We start from the raw sequence: 10,970 nt of genomic DNA on the forward strand, positions 1-10,970 counted from the left end.
ATTGCTGTCGTCTCGCTACATGTGTGCTCAGAGGGGTTTCGGATATACACTACTCCAGTATCAATTTCTGGATAGAATTGGGCACTGCACCCATCTACTGGTTTATACTCAAATGCGTCTGCTGAACGATAGTGCCTCTGAAGCTCACGCTGTACTTGGTGCACGAGTCTACCGCGATGCCTTGACCAACCTATGTCACAATAGGTGGCAGTTCTGAGGACTTGGTAAAATCACAAGTCAGCGGGAATGCAGTGTTGGAGACTGCCAGGTGCAGCGATCGTTGACCATGCAGGGGTTCGGCAGAACTAGGCAGGATGTCATCCCAACTGAGATTACCGTCGTATTACGGATAGCTGCATCATGTTTGCGTACAGTCGCCTAAAGCACCTCCACCTCTTGTTTTCGCTCTGATCATCCACCCATCAGGCCATGAAATACCACAGCCGTAAGCCATGTGGCTCATCGACACCACGAGTCTGAAGCTTCATGCTTTCATGCCTCCAGACCTCCCACCGTACGCCATACTATCTCATACCTGGGGATCCGGAGAAGTGACCTTCCAGGAGCTTGCAGATCTAAATACTGCCAAAGAAAAAGCCGGCTACACCAAAATCCGGAAGACATGCGAGCTCGCCAGGCAGAATGGTCTGGAGTGGGCATGGGTGGACACCTGCTGTATCGACAAATCCTCAAGTGCTGAACTCTCGGAGGCGATCAACTCAATGTTCGAGTGGTACGAGCTTTCAGCCATCTGCTTTGCTCATCTCGCGGACCTACCTGTTGAGTCTCCCACGCTATGGATTTTCGAGTCTGGCATACACAAGCGCGCGTGTCGCTGGTTCGAACGCGGGTGGACCCTTCAAGAGCTCATTGCGCCCAAGACGCTCGAGTTCTTCGACTGCGAATGGAACTCGCGCGGCTTCAAGACCGACAGCGCCGTCCTGCGACAATTGTCAGCGATGACGGGGATACATGGCAAGACTGCCCGAGTACTCAAAAACAGCGCGGCAATCACCGAAGTTTCCATTGCGGAGAGAATGTCTTGGGCGTCAAAGAGGCGGACAACCCGGGTCGAAGACATAGCCTACTGCCTGCTCGGTCTCTTCCGCGTGAACATGCCCTTGCTCTATGGAGAGGGGTCGCGAGCTTTCATGCGACTTCAGGAAGAAATTCTTAAGAACAGCACTGACATGTCTCTCTTCTGTTGGACCGCGCCGCAGGAAGCCTCGCAGCAGTACCGCGGGTTGCTAGCCCGCCATCCATCGGAATTCGCGTCATGGTACGATACAGAATCTACCTCGCGAAAGTCCATCAGCTGAGCCATGTGCGAGCAAGAGAAGGAATTCTCATCGACCAACAAGGGGATTCGAATGGATGCAACTCTGGCGAGTTTCTTTGTTCATGGCGAGAACAGAACGTGTCTAAGATGCACGCTTTTCCCAGACGACTATGTCGTCTTCATACCGCTACGATACCACCGGGACAACATCTACGTTAGAGAGCTTCCTACTACGATCATCCCTTCGCGTACGACACGGCACGAGCAGGAAACCATATACATCGCCAAGGACGTGGATGAGCGTATGTCGATCAATCTGCAGGCCAAGATGGCGGAGACTCTGAGCATCGACAGGTCCCTACTTCCGGCCAACTTCTCGTTGGAGATGATGGAGACCTGGCCCAAGAACTTGTGGCAGTCACAGAGACAGCAATATGCCCTGCCCGGATCAAAGCTATTTACTTGCATCACTTCATACAGCGTCTATTTTAAAACTGTCAAGGTCGGTGAGGTGTGTCTTATTTGCCAGCGACATTCTTCTGCTCTACAGCCTTTACGTTACGCCTTGATCCCTTTACAAGAAGCAACCGGCCGTGCCGGCATTATGTCGCAGATAAAAGATCACGAGAGCAGTGGTGCCCGGGGGCAACCCATTGAAGCCTTTAGTTTGATGGAGCAATTCATCATTGATGGCCGTCAGGCAGTGGACCTTTCGCACGGGAATCTCAGCTTCTCACTCTTCGTAACGCGATACTCCGAGACTGAGGAGAGCAACGACAAACTGTATTTGAAGGTCACTTCTTTCCAGGACCTTCTTCATCCACTGCCTATCAGAAAATCGAAGACCATATCGATCAGCGATGGCAAGGGCCCCGGTCATCGCCTCGAACGTGCTCCTCAAATCGGAGGAGATGGCGCCGTAGTACAGCCACCGAAACCATGCGACATCGCGGAAGCGGAGCGGGAGAACTCTGGATAACTCAGAGTGGGTATATATACCATTAACACATCGCTTCTTTTGAAGCACGAACTCTCTCGTACGATGCCCTGCTCTTCTGCATGCTATCACTCTAGCATGACAGCCATCCAGACCATCATCCCGAATTCATCGATCCCCTCGCACCACTTTGCGACTCGGGCTACCAGCTGGTCCTCCTGGCTTCGATCTTCAGAGTCCGCCCCCAAAGCCCTTCTAGCCTTTCGAAGATCCTGGATGCTCAGAACCTTTTCATCGCACGACTCGGCTCGTAGCCTCCTGTATCGTGCACGCCACTCGTCACTGGACACGGCTTCCCACAAATCTCTGCCGGAGGGCAGTGGCAGGAGACTATAGCCACCGCAATCCGCCGGTTCCTCTGCGTTCAGATCCACGTCCATCAAAAGCTCAATGCCAAATAGAAGGCAGATTGTCCTGCGGTCCCTTGCTATTAGCGAAACTTCTCAGATTGACTCAGTCTCTCGAAACCCACCTCCTGGTACTCTCACGAAGAATCCAGCCTCGACGATCTAGACTTAGCTTGCTGATAAGGTCGAGTTCGTAATTCAGGGCCAGGTGCAGCGACCTGGCTAGCAGCTGCTCTGGTTAGCAATAACACTTGGCTATCTCCTGGCTTCTTACATTGGGTACCACTAGTAGCGCTTTGATGTTGCTTTCTTGTATTGATTGGAGGTCATTTGCCTGAAGCAGCAGATATATAACCACGGCCTGGAGAGCGTGTAACATCTGTTCGCTGTTATAAGAAGAATGCTGTTCAACCTCATGTTAACTAGTGAGATGACAACTCGTGGCAAAGCGCTGACCTCTCACCTCTTGCCGGATCCTGCCTACTTCACTGTATATACTCCTCCAAACAAAAGCCGCGCTTCCCGGAGTCCTCTGGTAAAAGCTTTGCACGAGGTTGCAGCAGATGGCTAGCGGCTCTGGAAGACACTGGTGAAGCTCCTTGCCACAACATCCAACTATTGACTCAGATCCATCAATGGCGCAGGGTGGGAATATGAAAGGCGGCATCCGGCCACCTTTGATCATCATCTTGGGATAAGATAAGATCTGGCCGAGGAGGACTCTGGCTGTGAAGCATGTTGCCACCGTTTTAGTAATTCGCGGGACGAGGGGTTTGTCTTGATAGAATGGCCGGAGTTTTCTTGCCGGACAATCCCTGAAAGCCCTGTGTAACTGGATTTCACTTGAAGGATGTTCGTGACCTTGATATTCCGTGTCCTCCATGACGCCTAAATCACCAAGGTCCTCTGGTCCGAATAGGCTCGAGTTACTTCGCTGCCACGGAACTCCGGCACCGCCAAGCATCGTCTGGCGAAGTTGAGGCGAGTCGAAGCTCAAGGAGAAGGGATTTGGACTTAGGAGTTGTCTCTGTAAAATAGGGTCAGAGTCTAAAGGGATCGTCGCAATTTCCGTTGACAAGAGGTTCGACCAGTCCATCGACGGTTCACGTTCGGGCCGCGGGTGGTCCCCCGGAAGCAGGCCGTCTCTCTCGATGCGGATCAGTGACTCCGTGCCATTGGGCAGCTGATCAAGTGCTCCGTGAATACCGCGGTCGGCGATTGTCTCGGCCGGACGCAGTGATCGGTATCCAGCTGATTGCTTGGGGACGTGGTCGTATCTACACCTCAAATCCCTTTCCTCACAGCGCCGGCATGGTGTCCCGAGCGAACACCTCGCCTTACTGGTCCGGCACAGAACGCAAGACTTTTTCCGGCTGGCAGCCAACGTCATCTCGAGTAAAACGCCAGAGATATGAATTGAATCAACCATTAAGCAAAATGACGAGGTCAAGTTTGCGCGTAGAATCTAGGTTCAGCTGGACCTGGTTCAATCTCGGGGTTTGTCATCACTCCGCGGAGTTCCAGCCAATCACTGCTGACCGGCTCGCCGTGTCCGGAAGCCACCCCACTACTCCGCTCCGCGGGAATGACAATGTTACCCCGGGCACAATCGTACGTTTGGATGATAGACTTCGGGACGAGGCGACATCTCCGCCATGTCGCGGTGTGAAGCCACGCAGTTTCATGTTCGGAAATCCGACAAATCGGGCATCCAGGCGAGAAGGCGCTGAATCAACTGCATCAGGCCCGCCGGCGACCGCTTACATGAGCCGCCAGATGTTATTGGTAGGTTGTCTGGACAAAGATGGATGAGTTCTTGGTAGATATAAAGAACGATGCCGTGATAATCAAGGCCCTGAATATTCAGCATTGCAATCTCATTCACTGAACAGAGGACTTACACCAAACTCATCTTTCATTCCACCTAAACTCCCAACCAGCGATCATGGCCCCCATCAGAGTAGGCATCATCGGACTCTCCGCAAAGGAGGCAGTCATGGGCCCTGGCGCCTGGGCCTCCATCGCCATCCTCCCCTCCTTCAAGAATTCGCTACACTACGAGATTGTCGCCCTCTGCAACTCGTCCGCGGAAGCAGCCCGCCGCTCCATCGAGATGCATAAGCTTCCGAGCACGACCAAAGCATACGGCGACGTCGAGCAGCTGGCCAGCGACCCGGATGTGGACCTCGTCGTCGTAAGCGTCGTCGTGACCAAGCACCTCGCCGTCACCCTCCCCGCGCTCGCCAACAGGAAGCAAGTCTTTGTCGAGTGGCCCCTTGGCGCCTCGGCGCAGGAGGCGGAACAGCTCACGCAGCTGGCCAAGTCAGACGGACTCAAGACCATTGTGGGTCTCCAGGGTCGCTCTGACGCTCTCACTCTCAAGCTGAGGGAGATAATTCAGAGTGGGGAGATTGGTGAGATCAAGCACACTTCTGTCGCCGGCACTCTCCCATACTTTCCTCCCAACTTCTGGGTGGAGGGTGCGGAGTACTATCTCGATATCAAAACCGGAGGTAACGCATTCCACATCGGCTTTGGGCATTGTAAGTTACTCCATCTCGGTTGGGAGATTCTGATGAAGTTGGTAATATCGAAGGCTGATATTCTTGGAACATAGTCTTGGACTCATTCACAAACGTTGTTGGCGACTTCGATCTCAGCAGCCTGTCGTCAGTTCTAAAGAGCGACGTCGACTCCGTCCCCCTATACAAAGCCGACAGAAGCAGCGTGATCGACCCAGCGTACCCAAAGTCCTCTCCCGATCACATCTTGGTCCAAGGCGTGCTGCAAAACGGGGCAGTGGCCTCGATTGCCTGCCGAACCACCCCGGTCACGGCCGGTGAGGTCGGTGCTCGCTGGATCATCAGCGGCACCAAGGGGGAAATCGAGGCCGTCTGGGACGGAGGCCAGTGGCAGATCCACAGCACCAGAAAGCAACTCAAGTACAAGTTAGTCGGAGGAGAAGAACAAAAGGTCATTCTCGAGACCGGCAAGCTCCCTGACGGAGTCGAGGTTTCGGCCGCGGGACTGAACACGCTCCTCGTTTTTGACGCCTACGCCAAAGGCGATACTTCACGGTATGCGGACTTTGAGACAGCTCTGAAGAACCATGTGCTTTTGGAGACGATTTTGAAGAAGTCGGGGTACAAGTATTGAGAAGTGAGCTGCTCATGTTCAATCCAGCAGGTGGGCACGATAGTATGTAGTTGATAGACACCTAAACATCTATGCGGTAGTCTCACATAATTCTCTTCTCAGATATACATTTCAGTTTTGAGTTGGTACCTTTCATGGTCGATGTCGTGCGTCGCAAGTGATTTCTAGACCAGCCGCCGGTGGACCGCAGCAAAAGTTCGGCACCGACGCCGACGCCGGCGTTGACGCCCGAAACGTGGATCCCGTGACAAATCTCCTCCGAAGATCTGACTCGGAGCAGCTGCCGAGACTTCACGACTTCATTCGCAGCGCCCAACAAATCACAGTCGGCGTTTCTTTAATACTTGCGATTCCGATTGAAGGTAATTGTGTTTGCTCGTCCCGTAGGATACCAAATCAAAGTAAGACAGACGTCTATCACCCAAAATGAGAGAAGAAGACTTGCAAGGTCAGCCCAACATACCCAACAACACGTGGTTCATAGACTTATACCCGAAACAGGATCCGGGGGCGCGATCGCCAGTGCGCCAGGAGGAGCAACACCTCCAAAGGCAGACAAACCCAAACATATCGCCATCCTAGACACCGACGTAATGGTCACAGCCGTCCAAACCCTCTACGGACAATACTACAGCGCCCAATACATCAAACGCCTCACCGCCGCCGCAACCCGCGTCGGAGCCTCCCACCTCGCCACCTTCACGACCTGGGACGTCGTCGCAGGCCACTACCCGAGCCCAGCCGACGTCGACGCCATACTCATCACGGGCTCCATCGCCGCCGCCTACGACACGGACCCCTGGGTCCTCCGCCTCGGCGACTTCATCCGGCGCGTCTACGAGCACCACCCCACCGTCCGCATCTTTGGCACCTGCTTCGGCCACCAGCTCATCGGCAAAGCCCTCCTCGAGCCCCACGGCGCCGTCGTGGAAAAGGACCCCAACGGCTACGAGTTTGGCGTCCAGACCATCTCGTTGAACCCGAAACTCGTAGAGGACTTTCCCTGCCTGGCCGCTCTTGCGCCCACGACAAGAACGACAGAGTCAGAACAGGACGCCGGCTCTTCATCATCGCCACCCCCTCACGGTCTCCGGCTACAAATGTGCCACGGCGACCACGTAGCCCTCGCCCCGCCACCGAACCCACCTCTTCCAGGAACCTGGCAAAACATCGGCGGCAGCGCGCACTGCAGGGTCCAGGGTCTGTACGAGCCCTCTCGCGTCCTCACGATCCAGCCCCATTTCGAGTGCGACCAGGTCATCATGGAAGAGACCATTAAGCACTTTTACACGCCCGCCAAGGGGTTCTCGCCAGAGTTTCTGCAGCGGGCGTTTGACGCGACGAGGAGGGAGGACGACGCGGGTGTTGCTGCGGAGTGGGTGTTTCGATTCTTGGTTGGTATCTGATGCCCCGGGGGTGGGCGTTTTTTTCTTTCTAAAGGGGGACTTCTTGACTTAAAAGGAGAAAAAAAAACTCATTATATCACGAGTGATGTTAGTATGATTGCCTCTCGATAGCGGTGGGCAGTGGCGGATGGCAAGGTTGTGGTTCAGGGGGTTTTGATAGAGCTCTGTCATATGCGCGGCCTCAGTTGCCTTGTATGGACCGTATGACTGTACCCACACCAACCATCACCAGGATCACAGAATACTCCAGTAGTCTTCTAAAGGCTCCATTCTTTTCAGTAGGACTTGGTGCCTGTGAAAGAATCTCGTTCTTGAAGTGAAGCAAACAGTCAGCTGGCACTCAACTTCTCAGTCTTCCTAGACCCTTTTCCGAATATCTTCAACCACATACGACCATACCCATTGGAAAATTCGGGATCCCGTCCGCTCTCCCATAGACAAGCTAATGAGGGCCGGATTAGTAGTTGGGTCGGTGACGACCAGCGAATACCTGGTGTTGTATGTCTTCTTTCCTTTTGCTTCTTTTGCTGAAGCAGGTCGGTGTCAATAGTCTGGTGGGACACCGCTTTTTGCTCTTCCAGATCCCTTCTTCACTGGAAGCACATTCAGAAACACAACACTAGAGACGGGAACGGATTCCAGGTCTCAGAAGAACTACGGGCACCAAAAGCAATGTGAAGCTCCAGACTCAAATGACTTTAAGGTCGATTGGCTGTAAGTATTAGGCCGCCCTTGATACTGGGCAACGGGAGTGTGTGAGCAAGTAAGTAGGAGTCCAGGGATCGTGTACCTAAGCTCAGCCAAGAGAATGCCAGCGAGATTGAATAGAGCTTTAATTGCTGATCAGACTTTACTTGATGAGCCGAATCGCCTGCGTCGTCTCCTGAGTCGTTTAGAGCCTTTCTCAGTAACTATAAAACCGCGATTTTCTTCCTCGTTGCGAAGCCTTTCGAGCAAAAGACCTTTCCAGCTTTGCCCCTCTTTTTGATCCATGAGCACATGTCTGAGTTCGCTTTGTCTAACGGGCAAGGGAATACGAGTCTTCAGGAAGTCGCGCAGAGCAAGATAGTCCTGGCGCCTCCGGCTTGCGAACTTGGCCAGGTGTTTCTCAAGACGAAGCAAATGGAGTCGGCGCTCATCCTCTTCCCTAGAGGTCGGAGTTAATCAGCTATCCTTCTCAAATTCCGTAATGGGGTGCGTGTTGTATCCATGGGGAGGGCACCTCTAATATATTGCACCCCCTCATGGATACAACACCCAGTGTCCCAAGCACTTACAGCTCAAGTGTGCCATATGCATCTGGTAGTCTCATCAGACCGTGGAGGTCCCGGATAGAATGCGCTTTCGCAAACACCAACCAGGATTGAAATCGAGGATGTGTCATAATCCGCGCCACAGAGTTGAACTCGCCAGCAAGTTCTTCGTTTGGAATGGCTCTGTGTAAATTTATGTGGCAGGGAAGGCAAAGTTCCAGCAACTCGTTCATCTCTTTAATAGTGAATCGGTCGCGATCACGTTGACTTCTCGGAATGACATGGTGTCTTTGGACTTTATGAGACTCCCGCTCACAGAGGTCACAAAACCCTTGTACATTATGGCCTTCATCCAGATGTGAAACAAGTCCTCTCAGCCAGTAGAGCCAATCCCGGATATAGTTCACTTCATGATGGTGTTCAACTGTCTCCGTAGACAGTTCTTTCAGGATATCATCAAAATCCCGCAAGGCTTCCTTGGCTAGATTAGTAGGGCGACTTTGTTTCATTGCCTGGAAATTAGCATATTTTTCCCTGAGACGTTCTTCGGGGCCAGGTCCTCCTTCGCGAATTAGTTCTTTTATACGGCGTTCTAGCGTGCGAAACTCTGCAGCGCGACGTTCATCTGCCTGACGTGCTTTTTTGTGAGCGCGACGTTCTTCTTCGCGGAGTACTTCCACACGCCTTTCTGCACTGCGAAGTTTTTTGATGCGACGCTCCTCTGTGCGTAATTCTTGCTCTTTTATGCGGCGTTCCTCTGCGTGACGTTCTCTTCCGCGGCGTTCTTCTGAATACCGGTCTATTGCGCTACGCTCTCTCATATACTCTTTTATGTGATGTTGTTCTGTGAGACGTTGGTCTGCGGAAACGATGTCTGAATGACATGTTCGCCCTTCCTTGATGGTAGCATGCTCTTGCTCATTGATGTCCCGAGGCACCGGTTCCACAGGCTCCTGGAGCAGGACGTATAGCGCTTGCTGTCTGGACATTATCGTCATATCCTCTTGAACTGCTGGCTGGTATTGGTCTGGATGTCGTTGCGTTGATGAGTCTCTGGACTCTGCTTCCCCGGGGCTGAGCCCGGGTGCATCCCTAGTCGGGACTCTCCTCTTACGCCTCTGGTGCGAGAGTCTTTCGATGAGGGCGGCGGCCTCTGCCTGGGTGATAAATCCGGGTCCTGCGCGGGGGGAGAGAGCTGGGATATCTTCGGCTTTTGAGGCATTGGGTTCGGGGGGCCTCGAAGGCAGAGGTAGGATATCCTCATAAAAGTCTGGTGTTGGTTTGGGGTATACATTAGTACCGTATGTAGTGTCCCACTCAGAAGAAACGTAAGCGGATGATGAAGTGGTATCGTCAGCGGTGCTACGGGATGGCGCCGGAGCATCTGCTTCCTCTTCGCTGCCTGTCATCATGGTGATCTCAGGATCGCTCCTCTCGATATCTTCGAAAAAGTTTCCCCAGCTCCCAGTTCCCGATCTTGCAGCGCTCCTGGGCCCGCTTCTCCGAGATCTGGTTCTAGGAACCGCTCTGGTCCTTTCTTTCCCCCGTTTGCTGGTCGATACAGACGCCGCGTTCTGTCGATGTTGTGGATCTGACAAGACAGGTTGTTCTATTAAAACCTCGGGTGGCACCTCTTTTGCCCCCACCTCTTCTGAATTGTCGCCAACATCCTTTGACAGAGAAGTCTCCAGACCCAGCTCCAGGTTTCCCTCAACGACAGGATCGACGTTCGACCGATGTCCATCGTGCACGACCAGCCCCCCGTCGACAACGTGCCCAGAAGCTGGCGCACCCTGCTCCTGATGAAACCCGCCCCATTTCCCAGCCCTCGCCTGCGCAGTAAGCGAGTTGCGCTTCCACCGCGGCGCCGGTGCGCCAGCCCTCGGTCTCGACAGCAACTTCGGCTTGGGTGGCGGGTTCGGATTCGGTGCGGGGCCTTGGACCTGTAGCGCGTGAAAGGCGCCCCATTGTGCCGACGCCGGTGGTGAGGGGTTCCGTTTCGCGCTCTTGGCTTTTCCCGTTGACGATAGCGCTGTTGTCGCTTTTGATGATGATGATGTCGAGCCAGAAGCGTGCCCTTTCACTCCTGTTGGCGCGGGGCCCTTCTTGACGACCTTTGGGATTGGCCGGGCTTTGGCGATCTTGCTACCAAAGGAGCCCCAGGTTGACGGAGCCTTTGGCCTTTCCGGTGGCTGAAGAGATACCACTTGAGACTCAGAAGCTCCAGCTTGGGTGGCTCCCCCCTTGCTGTGCTCGACAATGACGGGGCCACTGCCAGGCAGCGTCAAGCGGGAGTGGTGCATGCCGTCTTCTGATGGACGAGGCGCCTCTGCACCACACAGGGAGCAGGAGCACGTGAAGAACCGGGCATACGTGCCATGATTTGATTGAATCTGGTGAGAATGTCAGTAACTATTCCGCTTTTACGTGCTTGAAGTTCCTCAATGGCTCAATATCAAACCAGCATACCTGTTCGACGCGTGCTAGGCTTCGTGACGTGATGGATCGGGCCACCGTTGACAAGATGTGCAT

General features: G+C 53.7%; 5 protein-coding genes across 5 annotated transcripts; 3 read left to right on the forward strand and 2 right to left on the reverse strand.

The window, feature by feature from the left end:
* Positions 1 to 452: 452 nt before the first annotated feature.
* CCOS01_05414 (HET domain-containing protein) lies at positions 453 to 1,319 on the forward strand (the record flags this gene model as incomplete). The annotated part of the gene is made up of 1 exon (XM_060453594.1): positions 453 to 1,319. One exon carries the CDS (start codon positions 453 to 455, stop codon positions 1,317 to 1,319), a length of 867 nt encoding a protein of 288 aa, XP_060315366.1.
* A 51-nt stretch (positions 1,320 to 1,370) lies between these two features.
* On the forward strand, positions 1,371 to 2,258 carry CCOS01_05415 (HET domain-containing protein; the record flags this gene model as incomplete). Its single annotated transcript, XM_060453595.1, has 1 exon — positions 1,371 to 2,258. One exon carries the CDS (start codon positions 1,371 to 1,373, stop codon positions 2,256 to 2,258), a length of 888 nt encoding a protein of 295 aa, XP_060315367.1.
* Positions 2,259 to 2,344: 86 nt separating this feature from the next.
* Positions 2,345 to 4,308, reverse strand: CCOS01_05416 (uncharacterized protein; the record flags this gene model as incomplete). The annotated part of the gene is made up of 5 exons (XM_060453596.1): positions 2,345 to 2,690; positions 2,749 to 2,852; positions 3,087 to 3,349; positions 3,485 to 3,874; positions 4,239 to 4,308. 5 exons carry the CDS (start codon positions 4,306 to 4,308, stop codon positions 2,345 to 2,347), a joined length of 1,173 nt encoding a protein of 390 aa, XP_060315368.1.
* Positions 4,309 to 4,568: 260 nt separating this feature from the next.
* CCOS01_05417 (oxidoreductase family protein) lies at positions 4,569 to 7,185 on the forward strand (the record flags this gene model as incomplete). Its single annotated transcript, XM_060453597.1, has 4 exons — positions 4,569 to 5,166; positions 5,241 to 5,766; positions 5,948 to 6,141; positions 6,281 to 7,185. The coding sequence occupies 4 exons, from the start codon at positions 4,569 to 4,571 to the stop codon at positions 7,183 to 7,185; spliced, it is 2,223 nt and encodes a 740-aa protein (XP_060315369.1).
* Positions 7,186 to 8,458: 1,273 nt separating this feature from the next.
* On the reverse strand, positions 8,459 to 10,970 carry CCOS01_05418 (uncharacterized protein; the record flags this gene model as incomplete). The annotated part of the gene is made up of 2 exons (XM_060453598.1): positions 8,459 to 10,831; positions 10,908 to 10,970. The coding sequence occupies 2 exons, from the start codon at positions 10,968 to 10,970 to the stop codon at positions 8,459 to 8,461; spliced, it is 2,436 nt and encodes an 811-aa protein (XP_060315370.1).

The sequence above is a fragment of the Colletotrichum costaricense genome (assembly GCF_030867565.1).
Source record: "Colletotrichum costaricense strain IMI 309622 chromosome Unknown Scaffold_5.1, whole genome shotgun sequence".
Lineage (NCBI taxonomy): Eukaryota > Fungi > Ascomycota > Sordariomycetes > Glomerellales > Glomerellaceae > Colletotrichum > Colletotrichum costaricense.